At 42.2% G+C, this 23,870-nt stretch overlaps 3 protein-coding genes across 4 annotated transcripts in view; 1 reads left to right on the top strand and 2 right to left on the bottom strand.

The window, feature by feature from the left end:
• The window catches only part of Rexo2 (RNA exonuclease 2), a 12,332-nt gene extending 10,413 nt beyond the window's left edge, over positions 1-1,919 (bottom strand). Inside the window, exons 1-2 of the mRNA XM_005347272.2 lie at positions 1,694-1,919; positions 687-770 (exon numbers count right to left, since the gene is read on the bottom strand). Of these exons, the coding sequence (XP_005347329.1) occupies positions 687-770; positions 1,694-1,840 (231 nt within the window). The 5' untranslated portion in view covers positions 1,841-1,919. The remainder of the gene's footprint in view (positions 1-686; positions 771-1,693) is intronic.
• A 10,510-nt stretch (positions 1,920-12,429) lies between these two features.
• Rbm7 (RNA binding motif protein 7) lies at positions 12,430-19,565 on the bottom strand. Of its 2 annotated transcripts, none has more exons than XM_005347273.2 (5): positions 19,450-19,565; positions 18,073-18,235; positions 17,151-17,238; positions 15,285-15,375; positions 12,430-14,218 (listed from the first exon to the last, which is right to left on the bottom strand). In XM_005347273.2, the coding sequence occupies exons 1-5, from the start codon at positions 19,543-19,545 to the stop codon at positions 13,859-13,861; spliced, it is 798 nt and encodes a 265-aa protein (XP_005347330.1). In that variant the 5' UTR covers positions 19,546-19,565; the 3' UTR covers positions 12,430-13,858. The 2 variants fall into 2 exon arrangements, with proteins under 2 accessions (XP_005347330.1, XP_026635045.1); XM_026779244.1 differs by having other exon boundaries at positions 14,112-14,218; positions 15,281-15,375.
• Positions 19,566-19,797: 232 nt separating this feature from the next.
• C5H11orf71 (chromosome 5 C11orf71 homolog) lies at positions 19,798-20,266 on the top strand. Its single transcript, XM_005347274.2, has one exon. The coding sequence runs from the start codon at positions 19,864-19,866 to the stop codon at positions 20,209-20,211; it is 348 nt and encodes a 115-aa protein (XP_005347331.1). The 5' UTR covers positions 19,798-19,863; the 3' UTR covers positions 20,212-20,266.
• Positions 20,267-23,870: the final 3,604 nt, after the last annotated feature.

A 23,870-nucleotide genomic window follows, 5' to 3' on the forward strand; every position in this document is an offset into this window, starting at 1 on the left:
ATGTTAAAAAAAAAAAAAAAAAAAAAAAAAAAAAAACGACTTACATGTACAGACATTGCATAGGCATTCTACAGGAAGAATGACAACAGGCAATCTAGAGGCGATTCAAAGGACTCATTAGGCAAAGAATGTAGGCACATGAGACTTTGGTTCCCACAGAGGGATTCTGGAACCGAGCCCCTATGGAGTAGGGGTGACTATATATGGAATTAAAGTCAAAGCTATAATATAAAGATAGAAAACTCTGGAAAAGGTCACCAAACCTGACATGACCACAGCTGGCTGGACTATTGGTTAGGTGCACTTGAGAATGCCTGGATTTAGAGAGCAGTTTAACCAGTTTAACCCCCAAATTTCTGTAACCCAATGTCTTAGGTATAAAATGAGTATTGTTAACAGAACCTACTGATAGCCATAAGAACCTTCAGGAATATTTAGCCCTCAGAAGAAAAAGATAGCTTTGTTTCTATGAATTTCAATTGAAAAATTAATACAGTTATGAGGGAGATTGGTTCTACTTCAATGTTGGTCCAAGTACCAATTCTAACATGTCCTAGCATGTTATGGCAGACCTTAATCTACATAGACCTCAATCCACTAAATTTTTCAATCGGAGTGGAAGAAGCCATCTTTAGATTCCCAATGCCCTTTAAGTGATGTGAATGTATTTACACGGCATCACCTACTTCAGCCAAAATGTTAAGATCAGAGTCGGTTATCAGACAGGCCATCTCAATAATCTGATCCTTCTCAATGTCCAATCCTGTCATCTGCAAAAAAATAAATAAATAAATAAGAAATAAAATAAAAGCATATAACACATGAAATCATTTTTTTGTAAACCTCTTCTGCCCAAGTTTAATAGAGGTTCCTTTGTGCGAACCCCGCTTACATTCTAGGATCAGCAATGACTGATCCCTGGGCAGTATGGAGGTAGTAAGTTCTGAGCGCTCCGAAACTGCAACAGACACTCTAAACAGTGAGCTAGAGCTATTGGCAAATGTGTGTTTGTCCTGGGAACAGCCGCAAGGTAAACAAGATAGACACAACGGTCGATTACAAAAAAGTGAGCTCACTAACACTACCTATCTGAAGTTTATGAAAGTTTCCTATTTGTTCCAACATCTGATCTTTTATCATAATCTAACGTAAAAAGTTAACAACTACACTTTTTGTAAGGAGAAAAGTGGGACTCGAGGCAGGCCCAGGTGTGAATGTGTTAAAACTAAAAAGGGTTCTGTTCCCAGTGCACTTTGAGTAACTTGAATCTTCAACTGGGGCCTCAATTTTCTCTTTTATGGAATGAGGGGTAGGGCTGAGTCATCTCCTGAGTACCAACTAGCTTAAGCAACCTAGTTTTTTAAGGCTGGGAAGTGGGGGCGGGGGGCGCTCAGAGTCACTGTCCTCACCCCTACTCTTGATCCTGAGCCCAGAGACACTAGAGCTTTAGGCAAATTCACACCTGGGTGGAGGTCGAGGCTGTGGAGAGGGAAGACACACGGATGGCTCCACCCAGATGGAAAGAAACCTCACAGTTCAACACAGTCCCAGAACCGCGCAGAACTCCTGGCTCGGGCTCCCGATGCTGTGCTCACCTGCCTCACCTGACTCCCGGACCCCCGCAGCCTCCTGGAACAGGTGGGTCCTTCGGTCCCTGGCTCGCCTCCCCGCACCCCCAGCCGGACTCGCTCACCTCCAGGTCCACCCAGACCATCCGCTGAGCCATGCTCTCCCCTGCCGCCATGGCTGCGCCACCTTCGCTGACACCTCGAGCCTCGAACTGCCCGTGCCTGCCACCCACGCCCCGCAACAGCCTGGAGCCCAGGGATACGCCTAGCATCACCCGGCACGAGCCGCCACGGCCCCAGCCCCGCCGGCCCAACGCGCGCAGGCGCCACAGTCGCTAAACGTCGCAAACCCACGGGGAGGTGCCGGGAGAAGACTACAAACTCCGACGTGCCGTGCGCCGACTTGCCCTCCTCAGCTATGCTTGGCTGCCGAAAGGGCTGGTGGGAGTGGAAGTCCTTGGTCCAGCCGCCAGCTCCCCTCCCCCGCCACGTGTTTTCGGATGTTACGGGACTCGCTTGTATTTCATTACCAAAGTTTGACTGTTTCCAGGAGTTATCACTCCTTAGTTTTTATTAGTTCTGAGCCGCGGAGTTGAAAAGGTTTTACTTGGAAAAAGAATCTGATTATCTGTTTAAGAATTTTTTAAAATGCATCTTCCCCTTATTGCTACTTCTCCCCCCCCCTTTTTTTTACCTGCCCCTCCCTTCCACGTATTGACTATATTTCTTATTTACTTGGAATCCGAGAGTGACGTGCTATTTTGAGCTACAAAGCCAAATCCGCCATCATCGTTTAGAAGTCCTTAAATGGGCTCTTGTCTGAAAGATGACTTTGCACATATCAGGTGTTCCATAAATGTTCCTTTCCCGTCATTGGCAGAAGCCTTGTCTCATATTCCAGGTTGCCAAAACGTGCGGGCTGTGTTTCGGTTATTAGAGCCTATACTACTCTACCTTTAAACTTCTCAAATTATGCCCTTGTATGATTTTTGCAGCCGACTAAAGCCGACTGAAATAGCTCTGCCTGATCTGTCCACTCTGATTCTGTCATCCGTTCTGGTTTTGGTCTAAAGTTTCTTAATCTCCCACTATAGCTGCGGGTTTTCACCAACTCCGCTGGAAGGGGCCTCTGTCGGGATCGCTTACATTTTAGCTTAGTAGCAAACACCTCCGCAAAGGGCAGTTTTGTCACGAACGTGCTGAATCTTGAATCACAAACTCTTGTGTCTTTTTCTGAAAGTTGGGTTGCCAGTAATTACAGAGCTTGTGGTTGGTGGCGTAGTAATTCCTACCTGGTGAGCTGGTTCTGTGAGACAAACACTGTTGCCTAATCAGAGCTGTAGAGATGCTGCAACTTACTAGTGGATTTCAGCTGCTCAATCTGCCAAGCTTGGCCAGAGAAACTGAAAGATCTTGGAAACGTGTGGGAGATGTACAATTTCTCCGCAGCTAGAGACGTATGTTATAACAGCATTGCCTAGTGAAGCATACTGTTACACTGTTTGTAGTTTGTAATCATTTGTGACCCTATTCATATGAAGGAGAACTCCATTAGCTTATAGAAACTTGTTTTGGGGTTTGGTTTTGTTGGCTTTTTTGGTTTGTTTTTTGTTTGTTTGGGGTTTTTTTTGGGGGGGAGGGTCTGTTTTGTTTTGTTTTGAGACAGAGATTCACTAGAGAACTCTAGGTAGCCTGGGACTTTGCCTCCTAAGTGCTGGTATTAAAGGTGTCCACCACCATGCCTGGCCATATAGAAACTTATATCAGCTGGGCTTATTTCCACTCTAAAGTACCTATTTCTTTACATTTTGAAAGAATATCTATGTTTGGCACATTTTTAGGCTGGAGAGGTGGCTAAAGGGTTAAGAGCACTTGGCTGCTCTTGCAGAGAAGGTAACCCCAATTCCATGGGATATGTTGTCCTCTTCAGGCCTCCATGGGCACCAGTAAACACACACCACCACCACCACCACCACCACCACCACCACAAATAAAATAGTTCTTTTTTAAAAAATGAATCTTCGGTGGTTGTATTTATCAGCCATGCCCATGATTTTTTCTTAGAACAATGAATGGTTGAAAGTACAGCTATGTAAATAGATCACAGGGAACCCTGTCTCAAAAGTCAACAGGAATGATGTGTAGGCTTTTTTGAAATGTCCATGTTTATTCAGCTATAGTAATATGCTCCTGATTCAAGGGTAAGTACAGATTAATGTTGTTGCCATAAATAAAACACTCATTTCCCCTAAATTCTGAAGAAATCATAAAACAGAAAATGGTAAAGGAAAGTGGGTTTGGATTTATACACAGTTTCATCTAACTAGAGATACTGGATAGGTGTGCTAATTTCTTCCCTGGCATGTCTATGGCCACTTTTGGAATTTGTACAAATCCATGTGACAAAGGCTAAAATGTAGTGAATTTAGCTGTGAGACAGGGTCTCTCCTGAGAGGAAGGAGACGTGGCTTAGAATTTGCATGCACTGTCCCTGTTTTTTTCTATAGAAACAGGGTTTTGTCTATTTGTTTAATTTTTGTTTGAAAGAGGGTCTCATTCATTATATAGTCTCGACTGGCTTCAAATTTATGACAGCCTTCCTGCCTCCCACGTTCAGGGGTTACAATCATGAATTAACATCTTTGGTTCCAGAAATGTTTATGATTCATATCTCCTCCACATTCATTATTAAAAGTAAAATAAACTGAGTGTACCTTGTATACAATGGCCACTCTGTTTTTTATTAGATCTGAAGTTCATTCTATGTCAATTCAATTTAACAAACACATGCTAAGTACCTAATACGTATGGCACAGTGGACTGCAAAGCTGTTGGAATTTGGATCTGGATGTCTGTCAAAGGCCAGAATGTTAAAGCCTTGGTTCAGCATCATGTGGAGAGCTTGTGAAAACTTTGAAAGGTCATGATAGACCTTCCAGTCATTGGAAGTATGACCTTGACAGGAATAGTGAGACTCCACTGCATGCTCCCCGCTACCATGCACCACCCTACCACAGGCCCAAAAGCAGTGAATGACTCCACCTGACCCTAAACTTAGACCTCTGAAACTGTGTGCCAAAGCAAATCATTCTTTTTCCTCAGCTGCGATCTCAGGTACTTTGTCTCTCTTGTGGAAAGCCAACACAAATGCCAAAGAATACACTTGTGAAGTTAGCTGATGTTCATTACAACTTATTAAAGTAGGGGTCTGTGTATTTATTTCTTTATTGTTGCTTGGTTTAAGGATTGGGGAATTGTGTTGGGGGAGAGTATGTCAACTCACAGTTTGGTAATACAGTCTTTCATGGCATGGAGGCCCTGGCATCAGGAGCTTGAGGAAGCTGCTCAAGTTGAATCCATACTCAGGAAGCAGAGAGGTAAATCTAAGACAGTTTTAATTTCTAAAATTAGGGTACTTTATTTTTGATCTGGAGCTATTTCTTTGGCAGTAAGGAAGTGACTACTTTCCTATCCGTGAGATGTTCCAAGACGATGGTACAAATGGGGAAAAAGCCGTTGTCCTTGTCTCCGGGAGCTAGGTCACCCTCTTATTTCTCAGGCAAAGAAATATTAATAACATTTAGAAAATTGTACTTATTGTTTGTTTTTCTAAAGAAAAGTATAATGTACACTGATGTCAAAATAAAGCAAGATAATAAGGCTTGTAAAGATGTTTTAATTATGCAAATTTTCTGAGGAGCATTCTTTACTAGATACACAAAAATTGCATCCAAATAATCACAAGTCAAGATATCTGGATTATACTGTTAAGCACAAAAACAACCAAGTGCAACGAGAGAGGCGAAATGGAAACAAAGACTGGAATGACACTCAACTAACAAACTGATGACTTGCTGGCAAAGGGAAGGAGCAGTTCGAAGAAGCAAGAGTGGGGTGATATTTCTCAACATACACATTCTTTTTTGGTTTTGAGTCATATATATTATTTGTTCCAAGGGTTTAAAAACTTTAAAAAGAATACAAGTAGTTATACTTTAAAATGGATTATCAATACATCTTTGTATATCGAAATCAGAAATAACAAAAATATTACAATGGCACCAATTTTGCCTTTCATTTATTGGGGCACAAACTATATAGTTGCATAAGTAGTTAGATCCCGGTCACCTTTCCTATTATCATTTAGAGAAAAAAAATATTGAAATTACAAAATCAAACAGCCTCAAATTTTTTATTTGGTGTATTGGTCTGTTGCTGCTGTTAGTGTCCGTATACATGCATGTGGGGAAAGGCACATGTGTACACCATGGCGTCTGCAAGTCAGAGGACAATTTTCAGGAATCAGTTCTCTCCTTCCACCTTGTTTAAAGGCACAGTCTCTCTTACTGTTTCTGCCTTGCTCTGTATTCCAGACAAACTGACCTTTAATCCTTCAGTCAACTCTCCTGTCTCTGCCTCCCATTTCACTGAAGGAATGCTGGGATTGCAGATGCATGCCACCACATACAGCTTGGGCAGGGGGTGTTTGAGACAGGGTTTCTGTGTGTAGCCCTGGCTGCCCTGGAGCTCACTCTGTAGATCAGGCTGGCCTGGAACTCAGAGATCCACCCAGCTCTGCCCCTCTCTGCCTGGAGAATGCTGGGATTAAAGGTGTGTGTGTGCCCTACAACACATTCTGCTTTTTAAATGTGGATTCTAGGGAATTGGACTCAACTAAGTAGGCTTATGAAGCAAGTGCTTTTACCCACTGAACCATCTTGCTGGCCCACAATTTATTATTTTACAAAAGTAAACCATGAGTGGTGGCTCTCTCTTGGGAAATGGAAACAGGATATTTGTGAGTTCAAGGCCATCCATGGCCATATAGGGAGTTCAAGACCAGCCTAGGTTATATGAGACCCTATCTCAAAGGAAAAAGCAAGTTTCAAATATCAGGCCATAACATCAACTGCTGTTGGGTGATACTTTTACACTGTTTGAAGATGTGTTGCTGTAATTGGTTTAATAAAGAGCTGAATGGCCAATAGCTAGGCAGGATTTCCTGGGAAAGGAAAAGAAGGAGTAATCTAGATGCATAGATTATGCCAGAGAGATGCCAGGGAGATGACAAGAGATGAACAAATCAGAGTTACAGAATAAAAAAAGATAATTAAAAAAAGAAAAAGAGGTAATGTATTTGGGGGTTTCTCTGTTATGCCCCATCCTGCAGCAGCTCCTAAAAGCTCATTTAGAGGCTTAATATTAATTACAAAATGTTTGGCCAACTAGCTCAGGCTTATTACTAACTAGCTCTTACCTTTGACCTATTTCTATTAATCTATGTTTGCCACATGTCTCATGGCTTTATCTGTGCTCTAATACATCTTGCTCCTCCGATGGCTGGCTGGCATCTGCTGACTCCACCCCTCCTCATCTGAGGTCTCAGTTTGATTGTTCTGCCTAATCTTATTCTGTCTGGCTATTGGTCAAACAGCTTTTATTATTAACCAATGAGAGAAATATACATTCACAGCATACAGAAAGATCATTCCACAGCAAGCCATGCTCATGGCAAGATGTAGATTAATAAAAATGGATTAATTTAAATTATAAGAACTGGTTAGGGGGAAGTAGGAAAAGACAAGATCTACTGAGTAAATTGAGAGCATGGGGACCTTGGGAGAGGGTTGAAGGGAAGGGGAGGGGCAGGGAGGAGAGCAGAGAAAAATGTAGAGCTCAATAAAAATCAATTAAAAAAGGAAACATACACACGTGTGTGCATATATACATATATATGAAAAATGAATATCAAAAAAGAACTAGTTAGGGACAAGCCTAAGCTATAGGCTGAGCTTTCATAATAAATAATAAGTCTCTGTGTCATTTTTTAAGAGCTAGCTGGCAAGACTGAGAAAGACTTGCTACAAATACATATCCCCTTATTCTATCACACCTAATTCAAGTAAGCAGGGAAGCAAAGAACCTGGTTTCTAAAATGAGACTGATTAGCTATGAACTTGGCTCCACTCAGTATATAATCTTTGGGATTTCTCTTCTATAAAACCATTGAAAGTGGTTTAGCATGCAGTAATAAAACTAGTTTCATAAAAAAGAAATTCACATTTACACATTAATGTACCAACACTCAAGCTAAATATGACAGCATAATTTTATATTTGCCAACTGTTTCTCCTTATTGATATGAAAATTTATAAAAATTAAATACATCTGTATAATGCTATTAAAAAGTGATATGATAAAGCTTTCTTTGGTCTTAATGTCAAAAGCTGAAGGAAAAATTGACTATTAGATAATTAAAGACACAGGATATAAGGAACACTGAACAATGCAAACAGCAAAACATCATAATTAAACCTCAAAAATAGTGTGTATGTCCAGATATTTACTAAGAAACAAAAGAGAAGAAATGACTTATTTTTTAAGTTTTGTTTTGCGTTTGACAAATAGAAGCATCTATTGCTGTATTGTTCTGTTTTGATATATGTATATATTACAGGATGATCAAATCCACTGTCTTCACCTCAAATACTATTGACTTGCAATGAAATCCTTTTGAAATATACATTAATGATACTCATCACACTAGCAAAAGATCAATAAGATTTATTCCTCTAATTGAAACTGCCTGCCCTGTGATGGTTAAGATCTGGGGGATTTTGCTTTGAAGATTTATTTTTGTTTACATATGTATGTGTGTGCCTAATCTATGTGGAAACCCATAGAGGCCAGAAGAGGTTGTCCAATCCTCAAGTGCTGGTGTTACAGAGGTTGTCAGCTGCCCAACACATGTGCTGAGAAGCAAACTGTGCTCCTCTGGAAGAGACAGACATGCTCTTTAACAACTGAGTCATCTCTCTAGCCCACGGTTTAGTTTTGTCAACTTGGCACAATCTAGAATCACTTCAGAAGGAAATCTCAGTTAAGGATTGTCTAGATCAGGTTAGGCCATGGAATTGTTTTTAACATATTATCTTGATTACATTAAGTGAGAAGACCTGCCCACTGTGGGTGGCACCATACCCTCGGCAAGAAATTCATAGCCTCCTGCTCTTAACTGTGTATTTAACTGTTTCAAAACTCCTGCTGCGCTGACTTCCTCACAAAGATGAACTGTAGCCTGGGATTGTAAACTAAAACTTTTCTCCTTGAAGTGACTTTTGTCCAAGCATCTTATGACAGCCAAGAGGAACTAAATTACAACATATTCTTTCCCCGTAAACTCTCTACCCCGGGTTCTTATAGCCCACACCCTACTTTGATGGGTTCAGCGTTTTGAAGTAAGAGTAGGGTAATCTATTTGTAGCACTTGAAAGCTAAAGTTCAAGAGATAGAAGTAACAGCTCGGAGGGGGTCTGTCTGCTAGTGGTGGGGCAGAGAGGTAACAAGAAGCAGGAAAGCTGCCTGGTAGTATTTTTTCTTTTTGTTTTCTTTTTCCTTTCTTTTTTTGGGGGGTGGATGGGTGGTTCTTTTTCTTGGGGGAGGACGGTTTTTCGAGTGAGGGTTTCTCTGTGTAACAGCCCTGGCTGTCCTGGAACTCAACTCTGTATACCAGGCTGGCCTCGAACTCACAGAGACATCAACCTGACTCTCAGCCTCCTGAGTTCTGGGATTAAAGGCATTCGCCGCCGCCACCTGTCTCCAGTATTTTCTTGATGGGGTAAGGGAGAAATGATGGTACCATGTAGCTTTGTGCTCTGTCAGCTTAGCTAAGGTAGAATGATGATGGTTTCCAGAATGTCTCTCCTATTGTCGTTTGGTATTGAATAGTAACGAACTTGGGGCTTTGTTCCTAACTCTGGGAGAAAACCTAGATTCTTGGAATTTCTCAAGTTGCACGAGTATTTTCATTACTGTTTTCAAATGGTGAGCCCTGAAAGTTTATGCTCCTGAGGCAAACCAAGGTGGAGCCTTCAGGCTGGGACCAGGGCAGCATGCAAAGGTCAACCATGTGATTACAGGGTTGGGGCTCTAAGCTGCATATTAGCCTGAACCTCCTGGGAGAGAAGCAAGATTGGGTTCAGTGACATAGCCAAAAACTCAGCTCTGATGGCTACTTTATGGAACTTCAACGCAAACTGGAAAACATACAAACTTTATTAGTGTATGCTTCAGTGTGTTGGTGTCATGACACTGTGGAGAGGTGGGGAAAAATCCTTGTGCATTTTCGCCTTGGGAATAAGACCCTGTTTGTCAGCAAGTGCCGTTATCTGCTAAGCCATCTTGTCCACCTGCCCATAAAAATTCTGAATGGACAATAAAGCTCAGACATGTTTCCTGGCTGACCATGATGCTTTCTTTGCTTTGCTAGGAAGGTGATCCAATCTGAGGCCAAGGGGAGAAGACACAGAAGCATCACTTCTAAGAACTTCCCTGTTCTTTTTCTCTGCATCTCCTTTGGGAACTGCTTTTCATTTTGACCTTTTGCTATAATAAAATTGTGTATAGTTTTTTTCCTGAATTCTGAGTCTTTGTGGTAAAATGTCAACACTTAAGGTATAATGGAAACCCCTGAACTTTGTAGCCAATCAGTCAGAACTCTGGGTGGCCTGCGAGTTCCTGCTCTTCCAGCTCATGTCTGAATTGAGGGTGGTCTCAAGAAGACTCTTCACCAGAACTTTGGCCCAACTCTAGGAACTTACTCAGAATATCGATGCTGTTGATCAAACAGAAATGTGTATGGGAACGGGAGACAGAAACTGGTCAGGTATGGTAGGGCCCCCAAAGCGGCACTTCTCAGAATGCCCTCCCTGAGGCCAAGAACACCAGAAGGGAGTTGTGGCTTCTATTTCTCCCAAATGAGCACTTTCGCCAAAAGGCCAGAATGTGGATGAAACCAGGCACCCAGGTGGGCACCTGCTACTTTGTTCTCTCCAGGCTTGCCCAGCCCAGTCGTCGTCACATTCCTTTAAAAAAGGACAGCTTGGTTGCTGTGGAATAATCCTTCTGTACACTGTGAATATGTATTACTTTCATTGGTTAATAAAGAAGCTGATTTGGCCAATAGCAAAGCAAGGCAGGATGGGACAATCAAACTGAGAATGATGGGATGAGGAAGGGTGGAGTCAGAAGAGTCACCAGTCAGAGAATGAGCTGGAGATGGAAAACGAGTTGGACACACAAAATGGGACTGAGGACAAGAGCCACAGGACAGCAGAGATTACTAGAAATGGGTTAAGTTTTAAGAGCTAGTTAGTAATAAGCCTGACCTACTGGCCAAGCATTTATAATTTATATTAAGCTTCCAAGTCAATTATTTGGGAAGCCAATGCTGGGTATTTGGGAACAAGCAATTGGGACAGGAAAACTCGGTCTACACTTTATACTTTTTTCTGGGACACCTTCTGCTATCCAGGAGCACTGTTTTATATCCCTGACTAAAGCTCCCACCTATCATTCTGTAATAAACTTGTAAAATTTGCCCTCTTGGACATGAGTTTCATCCTCTGAATTCCTGAGTCAGGAGCCTGAGAGCTACTGACTGAGAGCAGCTTAGGTGGCTACTGAGTTTCTGAGACTCCGCCATTCTCGAAGACCTGATTCCTGTTATCAACAGATACTGAAGTTAAGACATATAACTTAAGAACCGCATAGGTTCGAGTGTTTGGACTGATCTCTAGCCAGAGGCACTGTTGGGGTTATGATCCTTTAGAAGGTAGTCTAGCTGAAAGAAGTAGGCCCCTGAGGAGCCGGGGGTCCTGGAAGTTATGAAGCAAACAAACAGCTGTCACACACTCCTGCTTGGACCCATCCTACCATGCCTCCTTCTCTGTAACAGAAAACAAAAACAAAAACCAAGTTGCCTAACTAGCTATATGCCTTCTCTTCTAAGGCAGTTGAAAATTCCCCTAGAAATGTACACAAAAATAAAACTTCCTCCTTTATCCGCCAGGTATTTTGCCCACAGCTACAAAATAAGGTAACGAAAATAAAATTGAAGTAGCAGGCCTGGCTCTTGGACTCTGGATGGCACTTCGTACATCGTTTACTGGCTGGCTGGGCACGGTGTGGGCAGTTTTAAGACTGTGTAGTTCCCATCACATGGAGCACAGAACTTCACAGCTCTACATCTAAGGCTGAAACAGATGAAATCTCAGTTTAGTTTCTTCCTGCTCAGTTTTGCTCTTCAGTTGTCCCTGTTAACTGACAACCTCACTGATCCATGGTGACTTCAGACCCAACACCAGATATCGGCCAGCATATACATTTATCAGCAATCAAAACTGTGTAAGTTTGCATGGCTATAATAAATCTCTCCTTCTACATCACTTAGTTTTGCTATGCTAATTTTATTGTGACAGATACAGACCATCCATTGACTTAAAAATAAACAAAAAACCCACTGGAAATTAAACAGGAATGCTATGGCTCTACGGTTCCCCTGACCCTGCTGCACATTATTTTTAAGAACATTGACACTAATAGCCCCACCACTGAGAATTTAGGGTACACCTTAGACACTAAGTATATATATTAATTCTTTCTAAAAGAGGTTTCTGGGTTATAGTAACAGAGCTTTCAACTGTTGTCTATATTGAATCCTGAGGCTCTCTTGCCCTGTTTACAAAGTACAGATATTTAGTTTATTAGTTCAACTGGGTAAAACTGAAGGAAGATAATCACTGGATCTTCCAAGGCTAGCCCCCGAGAAGCCATTAAGCCAAGATTATTCTGATCACCTGTGGATCAACATGACTTAAACTAGATAAATGCCAGTAAAGTACTACATTTCCATGTAGATACCTAGAAATATCAGGCTTTTAAGAAATAAAACTGCTTAAGCAAACTAAACAAAACTTAACCTATGCTATAGTAATATTTCATTTGTATTCTAATAAAGCTTTCCTGAAGATCAAAGAGTAAAACAGCCGCCCTGGTTAGCCTTACAGAAACCATGCAGTGGTGACACACACCTTTAATCCCAATAGCCACACTAGCCTGTCATAGAAACCAGGTGGTATATACCTTTAATTCCAGTGATGCACACTTTTTGTAGGAATACAAAACGAGAGGAGACAGTTCACAGACACGGTCTCATTCTGAGATTCCTGGAAGCAAGATCACCATTTCAGACTGAGGTAGAGGTAAAAGCCAGTGCCTGGCTGTTTTGCTTTTCTGACCTTCAGGTTGAACCCCAGTTTCTGTCTCTGGGTTTTATTAATCTGGCTACACTATGCCAAGTGGGGACACAGAGCCTGGACACTTAGAACATCTCACTGTAGAGAGCAGATAAAGGAATGTTCATAACACTATACACCATAACCTATGTTGATAAAGTCTAGCCATGCATCAAGGCAAATCTACAGAAGATACAGTAAGATGGACAATCTTTACCAACCAAAGTGTGAAATGCCATGATTGAAAGTACACTACTAACTTACTGGATACCTCTGACATCAGTGTTGCCAAAATAAAGACACATTCTCTTTTTATGTATTTAATATATTAAAAAGGAACATAGTATAAATGCTGTGGTATAAAGAGGATCCACATTTTTCACAGAATTCTTAAAAACGATTTTACAGTGAACAAGCATCTTGAAACATGGAAGTATTATTAAACAAAATTTCAAAACTATAATCCTTGAAGTGAAACATTTTGCCATTTTACCTATCAACATTACTGTTCTTCTAAAAAGAATTTATCAACACTGTCTTCTTATGTAAAAATATACATGTAGATATTTAACTTCCTGAGTGACTAGTCATACATCAAATATAATTTAATAAAAGGATTTTAAAGTTCTTAGAATGAACTAGTATAGATTTATAATGTATACTTGTGATAAAATTCAAGAGCATACCACAGAATTTGTACTTAAAATTCTGAATTAGAAAATGATTTATCCCCAAACAAAACCAATAAACTGTTTTAAATAAACTGTTAATAAAACGGATTACTGAGTTCCATTTTCTCATTTATTAACAAAATGCAGATAGTCATTTCAGACTACCAACTTGGATGCTTCCTACTATATACACCAAAATGATTTCATTACCAAGAAAATCTTTGCAACACAAAAGGGTGAGATAATTCAAATATTTGCTTTATAATACAATCAATCTATACAGTTCATCTTCCCTAGACTGAAGTGACTGGAATGGTGGGACATTCTTTTGTGTGGAACCCTCCCTCTTCAGAAGCCCTGAGGTACAAATGTGGAGCTCAGTCTTGCCTTCTGTAGGAAACTGATGCTAGGCTTAAAGTAGTCTCTTTTTCAAAGACAGGTGGAAAACTGTGGGGCTACTCTATACAGTTTTAGAAATATTTCCAGAACAACTTAATGAAAAGGGCCTAAAATGGCCTTGTAAAAAATGTCCTTGGAATGCTTGCTAGTGTCGAGATGAGGACCACTTCCCACTTCTACTACTGTCCCTTCTGCTATCATAGTCATGGTTCCAGCCATCATGATTCCTGTCGTCATAGTAGAAATCCTCTCGGCCTCCTCTGTAATAATAGTCGGGCCCATGATCAGAGTAGCGCTGCTCACGACTATAGTGTCTATCTGACAGGTAGGGGTGAGAATTCTGCCTTTTACGCTGTAGTGACAATGTATCTTGGCGCCACTGGGAGCTGGAAGACTGGTTAAAGGGATGACCATGTGATTGACCTGATGGCGAAAATCCCGACTGATCTGCATGTGGAGAACCAAATTTCCCAGCATATGACATCTGTCTGAAAACATTGTTCATCTGAGAGGAAAAAAAAAATTGAAACATTAATTGTAAGTACTTCTTAACAGCAAAGCAAATGGATTAGTCAGTCAACAATACATAGAATAAAGAAAAATCAAAATCACCCTTGCCCAGATGTATTCTAAGCGAAATGTGATGAATGACATGTGGTCTAATACCAAAGTTTCAGACATACTACTTATTTCCAAGACTATCATAAGCCATCACTCAAAATGACTATACTATGAATCACTATAACAAACACAGGAAACACTAGACACTCACCAGCACTAGGAAAATCTCTGTGAAGGTGGCATACAATCTGAGTGTAAGAAAATAAACTGAACAAAAAGAAATCTTTACAAGGGAGAAGCACACAGCAGATCCAGAATGGATTCTGAGAAAGACAGCTACAGTAGCAGAAATAGGTCCTGCATCTTAGAAGCTGTTAAGGGTTGATGACAAAAGCTGGGCATAATGGCGCACACCTTTAAACCCAGCAGTCTGGAGGCAGCAACAGGCAGATCTCTGTGAGTTCAAGGGTAGCCTGGTATACAGAACTCCAGGACAGCAGTGCTACATAGTGAGACTGCCACAAAAAAAGAAAAGAAACATCATAAGACAGCTGATTTGAGTTTAAAGGTAGGTCTCATATTACAAAAACCACTTCAGGTAAGTTGGTCTAGAAGATACGTGTTAAATCATTAAAACTGTAATGATCATGGTAGCCTAAATATTTGACAAAGTAGTAAGAATTAAAATAAACAGTTACTTGCCGGGCAGTGGTGGCGCACACCTTTAATCCCAGCACTTGGGAGGCAGAGGCAGGAGGATCTCTGTGAGTTCGAGACCAGCCTGGTCTACAGAGCTAGTTCCAGGACAGGCTCCAAAGCCACAGAGAAACCCTGTCTCAAAAAACCAAAAAAAAAAAAAAAAAAAATTAAAAAAAAATAAAGTTACTTATGCTGAAAGGACATAAGTAATAAAACTGACTGAGAAATGATAAGTTGTCTGATGTAACAGGAATACTTTAGCCAAAGTACTACTTTGTCTTAGCAACTCAATTGGGAAAAAAACTGCCTACCACTGCTTGCCGCTGATAATCTTCTGGAGAAGAGAAGGACCTTTGGACCATCTGTGCTGATGGAGTCATATTACCCACTGTCCTTTCATAGCTGCAAAGAGAAAACAGGAATGATGAGTGGTCATCATTCAACAAACACCCAACACCAGTAAGTCATGAGCAAGACAGTTCTCAATGATGAAAATGATTAAGACAAGGACAGTTCCTATGTGTTAGGGGATTGGAATAGCTGGAGATCAGGACAGCCTTTCTGAAAAGGACATATTTAAAATTCTGTAACATCATGTTTTCTAGGAACACTGTTTTCCTCTTGTGTTACCTATTATCTTTGCCAATACAATGGCAGATACAAAGACAACAGGGCTAGTATTAACTACTTGACTCTACAGAACAAAAACGTATTGGTCCTCAAGCCAAATGAAGGAAATAGTAAAGAAACTAAATTTGACTTTAACTTGAGCAATTAGGGAGGTAGGTATCGCTGAGACATTAAAGCGAAAAGGTTTGGATAACATTTGTTTCCTCATTTTAGTGTTGATTTAGACTCGGTGGAGGTAGGGAGGAAAAGGGGGCTCTCTTTTACTTTCTCTGGGGGATTGTGCAAGGGGGGGGGGCTCAGAGCAGATCATGTGTCCAGATTCTAAGAGAGTCAAAAATTACAGCTTACTTTATGCCAGAGTAGTAAAATAATCCACCCTAGCCTATGATTAAAGTTAAAAGAAGTGGCTAGCATACTTACTCAACCCTCTCAAGAAATTCTAAGAGGAAGATCTTTGCTCCATTTAGGATACCTTTGATTGTTATATCAAAGTAGCTGAAGAGTGTCAACTGATAAGTGTTTAAACACCACTAACTGATTTTGGCTGGCAAAAAAGAACACAGGGAAAGCAATGTTTTTGTACTAATGCTTTTTATAATTCCTCCTTCCAACATCTCTCCAGCTTTGGCAATGCCTTAATCCAAACCAACTTTGATCCAACAGTCCCACAAGGTCACTTGCCCATAGCTTTCTAATTGGTATTTCTTTCACTAATGTCTTTTCTAACACATTCTTCTCCCACTGCAATCAAGTAACTCGTTAAACTTCTAACTTCGTATCATCATTTGACTTAAAAATATTTTAATGCTTTCTTCCTGTTCAGAATAAATCCTCCAAAACTTGACTGTAGCTCTATGAGACACTTACTCAGTCTTTATGTACTTCATCAAAATTCCCTACTGCCTTTATTGCACTGGCTTCTTTCAGTTCCTCATCCATCTGCATCATCTCCTGCTGTTAAAACTCCCTCAAAGCATTTTCTACTTCTCGAGAGAACTAATTACAGTAATTAAATAGGTAGCCACGAAGTACATGTGCTCATCTAAATTTGAAGTTCCACTTGGCAGTGTATCATCCTGTGGCTTCATCAGACCAACCAGGTTTGTCTCCACACACTGCTTAAATCTGGGCAAGTTAACCTCCATTCCATACTTTCTGCACCAAAAGGAGAGAGAGAAATCCTATTTCATGGTTGCTTCGAGAAGTAACCGAGATCATACACAGAAAGGATTTGGTGAGGCACTCGATAGGTAACAGGTATGTGCTCAATTCTTCAAAGAAAGCCCTTTATGAATAATCATTATGACAAATATTTCTTGTCTCAATTCCATCTGTTTATGTGGGTAGGACGTGTCTTTACAAACACACGTGACTATAGTTGCATTTCATTTAGTGCAAATAACCACACAATCTATCTGCATCAGCCTCCTTAGAAAACAGAGGCATGACATTGATCCAGCAGAGCCAGTGGCAAAACAGCTGGAGCATTCTGAAGGAAATCATTCCCTCAGAAAATGTCTGACAAATGACTTAGTGAGAAATAGTACCTGTTAGGAGATGTAGAGGTAGGGCTTAAATTTCCGACATGATGCTGGGGATATGACACACTGGCATCCTGAGAGGCGTGACTACTTCCTAAAACATAATTTAAAATTTCTAATTGAAAACCAAAAAGCCCAACAACAATCTGAAATGTCTCATCCAGTCTAAATTACCCCAAAAGAGATAAACAGTTTAAAAGCAGCACCAACCGCCCTCAAACTAAAACGAAACAAAGAAAACCATTACTCAAATTGCTATAGACTACCTCACGGGTTTTTAAGTAGGTAATACCAGAAAAAGAAAGCATTCCAAACAAGATACTACCTAATGTAGAAACAGCCAATCTGGCCACGCTATTTTGATCTCCACACTGTACTGCGGGACTGCATGGATGGAAAGCCTTAGCCTATCTTCACAAAACAGCAGCAACGCCAGGCGGTGGTGGCACACACCTTTAATCCCAGCACTCGGGAGACAGAGGCAAGCAGATCTCTGTGAGTTCGAGGCCAGCCTGGTCTACAAGAGATAGTTCCCAGGGCAGGCTCCAAAGCTACAGAGAAACCCTGTCTCAAACAAAACAAAACAAAACAAAAAAACCCAGCAGCAACAAAATCACTGTTTGAAAATCACAAAGTACCCTGGGAAATGGCAAAATCTAAAGTATTTCCATCATTAGCTTCCTAATCCAATCTTTAAAATAGAAGTCTGGTCTGGTATCAACTGGTACAATCCCAACACTTGGGAGATAAAAGCAGGAGGATCAAGAGTTCAAGGCCAGACTTGGCTACACAGTGAGTTTGAAGCTAGCCTAAAATACCTGTCTTCAGAACAAAAAACAAGCAAACCAAAAAAACCCCTGGAATAGTAGTAGTGAAAGCAAAAGAAACCAAATGCCTCTCTTTATTACCACTATACCTGAGTAATTACCTGATCTAAACTGAATTTTGATGGGCTTCCCAAAAAGTTTGATTCCATTGAGAAGATTCATGGCGTAAGGAACAGACACTTCGTGTTTGAAATTCACAAATGCAAATTGTTTCAACTTGCCATCTTTATCTTTTGGAATTTTCACCTTTATTACTGGCCCAGCCTACAAAGAAAAGGATTCAGAACTTAAACAAGGCAGTTTCAGGAAAACACGGAAAGTTCAGAATTAAACAATAATGCAAGCACACGGTGGCACATGCCTGTATTGTCAGTAGTCAGGAGGTGCAGGCAGGAGGATTGGTTCAAAGTCAGCCTCGGAGTCCCAGGCTACCAAGGCTACATACAGAGACTGTCTCTCTCTCTCTCTCTCTCTCAAATACTACAAAGAGAACACAAAGTTTTAAACAATAGTATGTAATCAATGAAAAGTTTCTGCACCCTGATAAGCCTCTTCGCCAATGCAGCAATCCAAATCAGACCAAATCAAACCGAATTAGAAAAAAGTCCAAGTTTAAGGGATAAAACACTCCAGGATGATTTTCCAGCGCCCCAAAGAGGAGACAGGAAAAAGAGATCAGAGAGCCATATGTCTGTTTTTTTTTTGGGGGGGGGGGCAGTTTAAATACCCTCTCGGGGAGCCCTCATCATTTGGCAGGCCGAGATATGGCAGGGTTTGGAGAGAGATGGGGGAAGAGGCTTGGGGTGGAACTTTCACCAGGACATTTCAGACCCTTTGGGTACAAAGATGCCAGGGGCTGGGGTGAAGCTTCCACCAGAACAACCAAGATCTCATTAAAAGCCAGGCGGTGGTGGCACACGCCTTTAATCCCAGCACTCGGGAGGCAGAGGCAGGCAGATCTCTGTGAGTTCGAGGCCAGCCTGGCCTACGAGAGCTAGTTCCAGGGCAGGTTCCAAAGCTACAGAGAAACCCTGTCTCTCGAAAAGTTAAAAAAAAAAAAAAAATTGACTTCCGCATCGGTCAACTATAACCAGAGATTGAGTCATGAAGCAGGGTAGGATCGGTCTAACTTTTCGGACTTTTTGTATAAACATGCCAATGCTGTTTTCCTAAGTTTATAGAGTTTTAGAAACACTTCAATGTCTGCGATTTCATATGCCAGTTAAGCGAACAGAGAAGCGGAAACGTGTGAGACGAAGCAAAGCCCAATAAACTCAAAGAGAAGGCGAGGTACACAGGAAAGGGAAAGCAATACTGCGGTTCCGTCCCTGGACCTTCACCGGGACGAAGACGCCGACACCCACATCATCAGACGTCACTTTTGGCCCGAACGCCCCAGGGTTCCGGCCTGGCGCGCTCCGCTCCAGACTTGGGCCCCTGACCGCCCCAGCCGCCCTAGGACCGTGCCCGCGCCTTACCTGATGGAAGAGCTCGAAGAGGAGCTCCTCGGTCACCTTCGTCTCCAGGTTACCCACGAACAGAGTGCGGTCGGCCTCCGCGGCCGCCGCCCCCATCTCCGCCGGGCTTCCAGACTCGGGCCTAGTCGGACTGCTAGCGGGCGGCCGGCCGACCGTACGGCGCTCTCAGAGACACCCGCGTCCTCTCGTTCTGACGTCACGACGTAAACGCCCGTCGCGCGCGAGCGCAGGGCCGCTACGCATGCGCGCGGGAGGAGCCCGTTTCCGGCGGCGGCTCCTTCAGCCGTTGCGTTGAAAATGGCGGCTGGGGTCGGTAACGGTTGCCTCCGACGCGGGCTGGAGTGATCTGCGGCGCTGCCGAGGGCCCAGTTTGGTCGACGTACATCAAGCAAACACTGCGGGCGGTGTTTGAAGATGGCTCAGAACTCGGCGTCTCTGTCGGCCGGCGATCAAGCCAACAGGGTGGCCTACCGGTCCTCCCAGGGAGATCTCAACCAGCCTACCATGGCTTGGGCGATGGTCTCCGGAGACAGCTTCCTGGTGACCAGTCTTGAACCGAATCAGGCAGGACCTCGCCCGCCAGCGCGACCCAGCGTTCGGACCGACAGACGTCGAATGTCCGTCGGTGGCCGCAGCCCAAGTCGCCAAGGCAGATTCTCGCCTTACCCGATCCCTGGCGTCAAGCTCGACCTCTTAAGAAGTGTGCTGCAGCAGCGTCTGGTTGCCATGGGAACTGCCCTGGCAGCCCGCATCTCGGCGTAGAACAAATGCCTCGCCTCCTCTCCCGTAGCTTGCAAACAAGGCCTCTCTGAAATCATTTGTTGCTGTAACGGCAGTTTTATTTTTACTGGTGTATTTTCACCGAGGTTGGCGGTTTAATATAGCCTATCAAAGTAGAGTTTGGCCGGGCTTAGTGACACACGTTTTTAATCTCAGGAGACGGGCTCTGAGTTCCAGGCCAGCCTGTTTTAGCTAGTCTGGGGGCGTCTTAATAGCGATTCTTATGGGGCCAAGAAGGATGTAGGAGGAATTTTCTAAATGACTGAATGTAGTCTCTTGTCAAGACTGGTCGAGACTTGCCATGTATTAAGGATGGTCTTGAAATCGTCCTTTTGCCTGCCGGTGCCTTGTAGGTGCTGAGGTTTACAGGCGAGAGCCACACACCCAGCTTGAGTGACAGTTACTCAATACAGAATCCAGCTGTATCTGATTTCCACAACCCTCCCTGAACTCAAGCTTTCTTAACTACCTTCCTCTTTACCTTAGACTGCCCTTCAATTTGTGTTAGGGAAAACAAATTATCACACTGCTTTATCCTTAACATCTTTCCTCACCACCTCACGGGGTCCCCCTAGCTCTCCTCCCCACTCCCCCCATGTGCTCCGTTTTTTACTAATGTCTACAGACTTCATTTTTTCCCCTCAGGGTGTCACTCTGTAGCTCTGGCTGTTCTGGACCAACAAACTTGTTTCTGCCTCCCAAGTACTGGGATTAGAGGTGTGCCCCACCAGATTTGGACAGACACGCAAAACACAAGTACTATTCCAAGTTAAGCCAATGTGCATACTCTTCCAAAGACTTCAAATGGATTGTTATATGAGTCATGTCATTAACTCCAAGTTTTTGTTTGTTGTTGTTGGTTTTAGTTTGTGTATTTGTTTTTCGAGACAGGCTTTCTCTGTGTAGCTTTGAAGCCTGTCCTAGCACTAGCTCTGTATACCAGGCTGGCCTCAAACTCAAAAAAATCCACCTGCCTCTGTCTCCCAAGTGCTGGGATTAAAGGCATGCGCCAACCACTGCCCAGTGTGTCATGTCATTAACTTCCAAGTTTAGTATGAATGCTGGTACAAAATACACTAGTGGGGCCTAAGTTGTGTCCCAGCCACTCCTTATTTTTCTGCTTACTATGATCACCTGAAGTCTTTTGTCTTTGCTCTTGAGTCCTGGAACTTAGGGCCTTCCTGTACTGCCTAGGTTGGTCTAGAACTGGAAATCCTACCTAAGCATCCCTAGTGATAGGTGTGTACCTAGCAGTAGGTCAGCTTCACACATCCCTGCCCTCAAGAGCCATGAGTGCATTCTGAATGGAAAAGATAATAGGAAATGGCCATACTGAACTGTTCACTAAATGTAGTAATGCCATTCGGTATTGGTTGTAATTGCTTCCCATGATACCTGTTACTATGGTTATCTTAGGTGGCTGATCGTTCCTATGCTGTTCCCCAGAGTAGTACTGGGAGAAAGTTTGTGGGATTTTTGTTTCGTTCTCAGACCCTTGTCTATTCAGACTCACTTAATTGAGATACAGCAAAATCACCATATACTGCACAGTGATAGAACCACATCTTAAGTGAGAATTTCAGTAGAGTGATTGGTATAGGGAAAAGATCGGAAATCGTTCTAAAGGATGCTGGCAGAATATTATTAGCTATTTTTCATTGAGTGTGTGGCATTGTGTTAGAGGCAGGTGCAGCTGAATGAATTATTCTGTACCTGCTGTTGTCTGCATCAGGGACTTAGAATGAAGTAGTGAACAAGATACATCTGTGGCTTTGCTCTTATTGGCACTTTATAGTATGTAAGAAGGATATTTATGTTGCTGGGATAGTCCAAGGTCATCCAGCTGAGATAGAACTTGTGGCCTTTCAGCCAAGGTCCTTTATCAGAACCATGCAACACAGACACAGCTTTGGGTAGTTACTTTGACAGTTTTTCTGAAGATTATTTATTTGAAAGAGAGATTCTTTGTTTAATTTTGGAGCCTGTCCTGGAACTCTCTCTGTAGACCAGGCTGGCCTCGAACTTATCCTCCTGCTTCTGCCTCCTGAGTATTGGGATTAAAGACGTTCACCACCACTGCCTGGCTAAGGATAATTTATAACAAAACTATCACAGATACCTGAAAGGAAACTAGCTGAGCTTTAACCAGAAGTCATAGTTGAGAAAATTCCACTTATTTGCCATAGGTTTTAGACTGGAGAGGGATAGTGAAATGAAGCTTGAAGAAATAGCGCAGTTCCAAAGTTAGAGATGTCTCATGTTGGACAATACCACCTCCAAAGGCAGAAAGTTAGCTACCAGAGAGTTCAGAAGAGGCTGAATCCTGAGTTTATCAAATGCTTTGAGTACAAAGTAGGGCTAAAGGACTTCATGTCTTGCCCATTTGTCTAATTCTCTACTAAGAAGACATTCTGTTGAAGTTAAACATTGGAAAGTAGGGATTAAGAAATTTTATGATTAAAAAGGGTAGTACCTCAGCAAATGAGGGTACTATATAGTATGAAAGAGGGTGCCAATTAAAAATAATGACAGGCTAAGTACTCATCACCTTGGAGGTGGCTTGGCATTAAATTGTTTATGGAATGTATCCTACCTGAGATTTGTAAATGAAGAAACAAAACCCGTCATGAATACCTAAAAGTGCATTTGGGCACAGGAGGACCTGGAGGAAGTTGTCTTCATTTCTGGTGTTTATATGGTCATCAGGAGTCTGGATTTGGTTGGGCAATACTGTAACAAGGTTTATTGTGTTTCCTTGGGAAGGAAGAGAGCCTTCACATAAACTCTTGTTATTTTATGTGAGAGTCAATGGATGCCAAATCTTTGTTCTTAGTATGTGGAGAAGTGTGGAAGTTAGTGTGTCACAACGACTACACCGTGAAAGCAGGAAACATAAACCTTTGAAGTTAGCTGAGATGGTAAGTCAGTGCTGCCAAAAACAGACTGTCATTAGGCTCATGCACAGAGTGAGTGGCCTTGGAGTGCTGGCATTGCACAGGCTGACCTATGACATGAGTTCTAAGAATAGTCTGGAAAGTTAGCATGGCTTTATAAGCATCTGGGGTTAAGTAGCTGTATGGCTGTGTTGAAGTGGGCTCCTTTTAGAATGCTTTCTGTATAGAATTAAAATACTAAAAGACCAGTGGGGACATTGAGAGAAGGTAGAAGCTTGTGGAAAGCCTGAAGGACCTGAGTTTCATTCCTGGATCCCACAATGAACGGAGGGAACCTGCTCCCCACAATTGTCCTCTGATCCCTACGCAACAGCTCATGTGCATACACACATGCAGGTACAAAATAATAAATGAATACTAATTTTTTTTTAAATGAGACCATTGAAGGGACTAGTAACAAGGAAACCAATGAGCTTTCCCCTTAGTATTAGATGGTATTTACAAGAGTGAGTGTAGAAGAAAAGGCAGGGGAAGGAAGGAAGGAAATACAAGAAAGAAGAGTGATCATCTGAAGACCCCAGTGTCTTTCTAGCCAAGTCTCACACAGTTCATTTTTCCAGACCCCATTAAGATACATCTTTGGAACTGAGCTGTGGTGGCCCAGGTCTTTAATCCCAGCAATCAGGAGGCAGAAACAGGAAGATCTCTTGAGTTCAAAGCCAGCCTGGTCTACAGAGCAAATTCCAT

Source organism: Microtus ochrogaster, chromosome 5, assembly GCF_000317375.1.
Source record: "Microtus ochrogaster isolate Prairie Vole_2 chromosome 5, MicOch1.0, whole genome shotgun sequence".
NCBI lineage: Eukaryota > Metazoa > Chordata > Mammalia > Rodentia > Cricetidae > Microtus > Microtus ochrogaster.

Excerpts from the sequence above, each read along its gene's own strand:
- Rbm7 (XM_005347273.2), bottom strand. The coding sequence starts at position 19,545 with ATGGGGGCGGCGGCCGCGGAGGCCGACCGCACTCTGTTCGTGGGTAAC. Across the intron at positions 15,376-17,150 it reads ACCTCTACATCTCCTAACAG|CTATGAAAGGACAGTGGGTA; the intron begins GTACTATTTCTC and ends TTCTCTTTGCAG. Across the intron at positions 14,219-15,284 it reads ATTATCAGCGGCAAGCAGTG|ATGAACAATGTTTTCAGACA; the intron begins GTAGGCAGTTTT and ends TTTTCCTCTCAG.
- C5H11orf71 (XM_005347274.2), top strand. The coding sequence starts at position 19,864 with ATGGCTCAGAACTCGGCGTCTCTGTCGGCCGGCGATCAAGCCAACAGG.